At 45.0% G+C, this 1,010-nt stretch overlaps 1 protein-coding gene across 1 annotated transcript; it reads left to right on the plus strand.

The window, feature by feature from the left end:
- Window positions 1-260: 260 nt before the first annotated feature.
- TNP1 (transition protein 1) lies at window positions 261-629 on the plus strand (the record flags this gene model as incomplete). The annotated part of the gene is made up of 2 exons (XM_081142305.1): window positions 261-399; window positions 601-629. 2 exons carry the CDS (start codon window positions 261-263, stop codon window positions 627-629), a joined length of 168 nt encoding a protein of 55 aa, XP_080998431.1.
- Window positions 630-1,010: the final 381 nt, after the last annotated feature.

A 1,010-nucleotide genomic window follows, 5' to 3' on the forward strand; every position in this document is an offset into this window, starting at 1 on the left:
GAGTTGTTCGATAACACCTGTCTAGAAAACTTCATTTAACATAAAAAGTACCTCAAAATTGAGGGTAGCCTTGAGCTGCATTAGAGGGGCCACCTTATTTCTCATATATGACCAAAGTGGGACAAAGGCCAGTGACAGCACAATGAGCCCCACCCACCTGCTAAGCCACACCCCTCTACAATCACAATGGCTAAGTCCTTAAATACCCAGACTCTCGGACTCCTGGCCCTGCAAAGCTCCTCATTTTTGCAGAAATTACAATGTCGACCAGCCGCAAATTAAAGAGTCATGGCATGAGAAGGAGCAAGAACAGATCTCCTCACAAGGGCGTCAAGAGAGGTGGCAGCAAAAGGAAATACCGGAAGGGCAGCCTTAAGAACAGAAAACGAGGTGATGATGGTGAGTGAGGGAGGAGTGGAACAGTCAGACACGGGGAAACTTGTTGCCCCAAGGCCCTCCCTCTTGAAGTTAGCTCTCCTAAGACGCTGAAATCTCAGCCTAAGAATTTCATTTCCATTTAAATTCATATTTAGGCAGGAAGAGTATGAATGGGTATGTTCTAACTGGTGTCCCTATTGCAAACATGTCCTTCCCCCACAGCCAATCGCAATTACCGCTCCCACGTGTGACCCCACTAGTGGGCTCTGCCCTGGTGGACTACAAACAACACCAGGCAGCAACAAGAGGACAACAGAAGGGGGACTGCCCAAGACCTGAAGTTAGATCAAAGCCAAAGAACCTATCCTATGGGTAAAATACCAGTTGTGATCAAAATGAGGAACGTATAATGTTGGCTGTTTCTCCCCAACTTCTCAATAAAATTTTGAAAACCGAAAAGTATGTTTATTTAATCTTTAGTTGAAAAAGGTATTTTGATCTTTGGTTGAAAAGGGGTTTCTGAGTTAGGCAGACTTGGAAAAATTGGCTGGTATGAAACCATTAAACGTGACTTGGAAAATATCAAATTTGTCCTGACTCCCCCCTCCCTGTGTGCCCCATCACCATATTTG

The sequence above is a fragment of the Miniopterus schreibersii genome (genome assembly GCF_964146895.1).
Source record: "Miniopterus schreibersii genome assembly, chromosome: 7".
Lineage (NCBI taxonomy): Eukaryota > Metazoa > Chordata > Mammalia > Chiroptera > Miniopteridae > Miniopterus > Miniopterus schreibersii.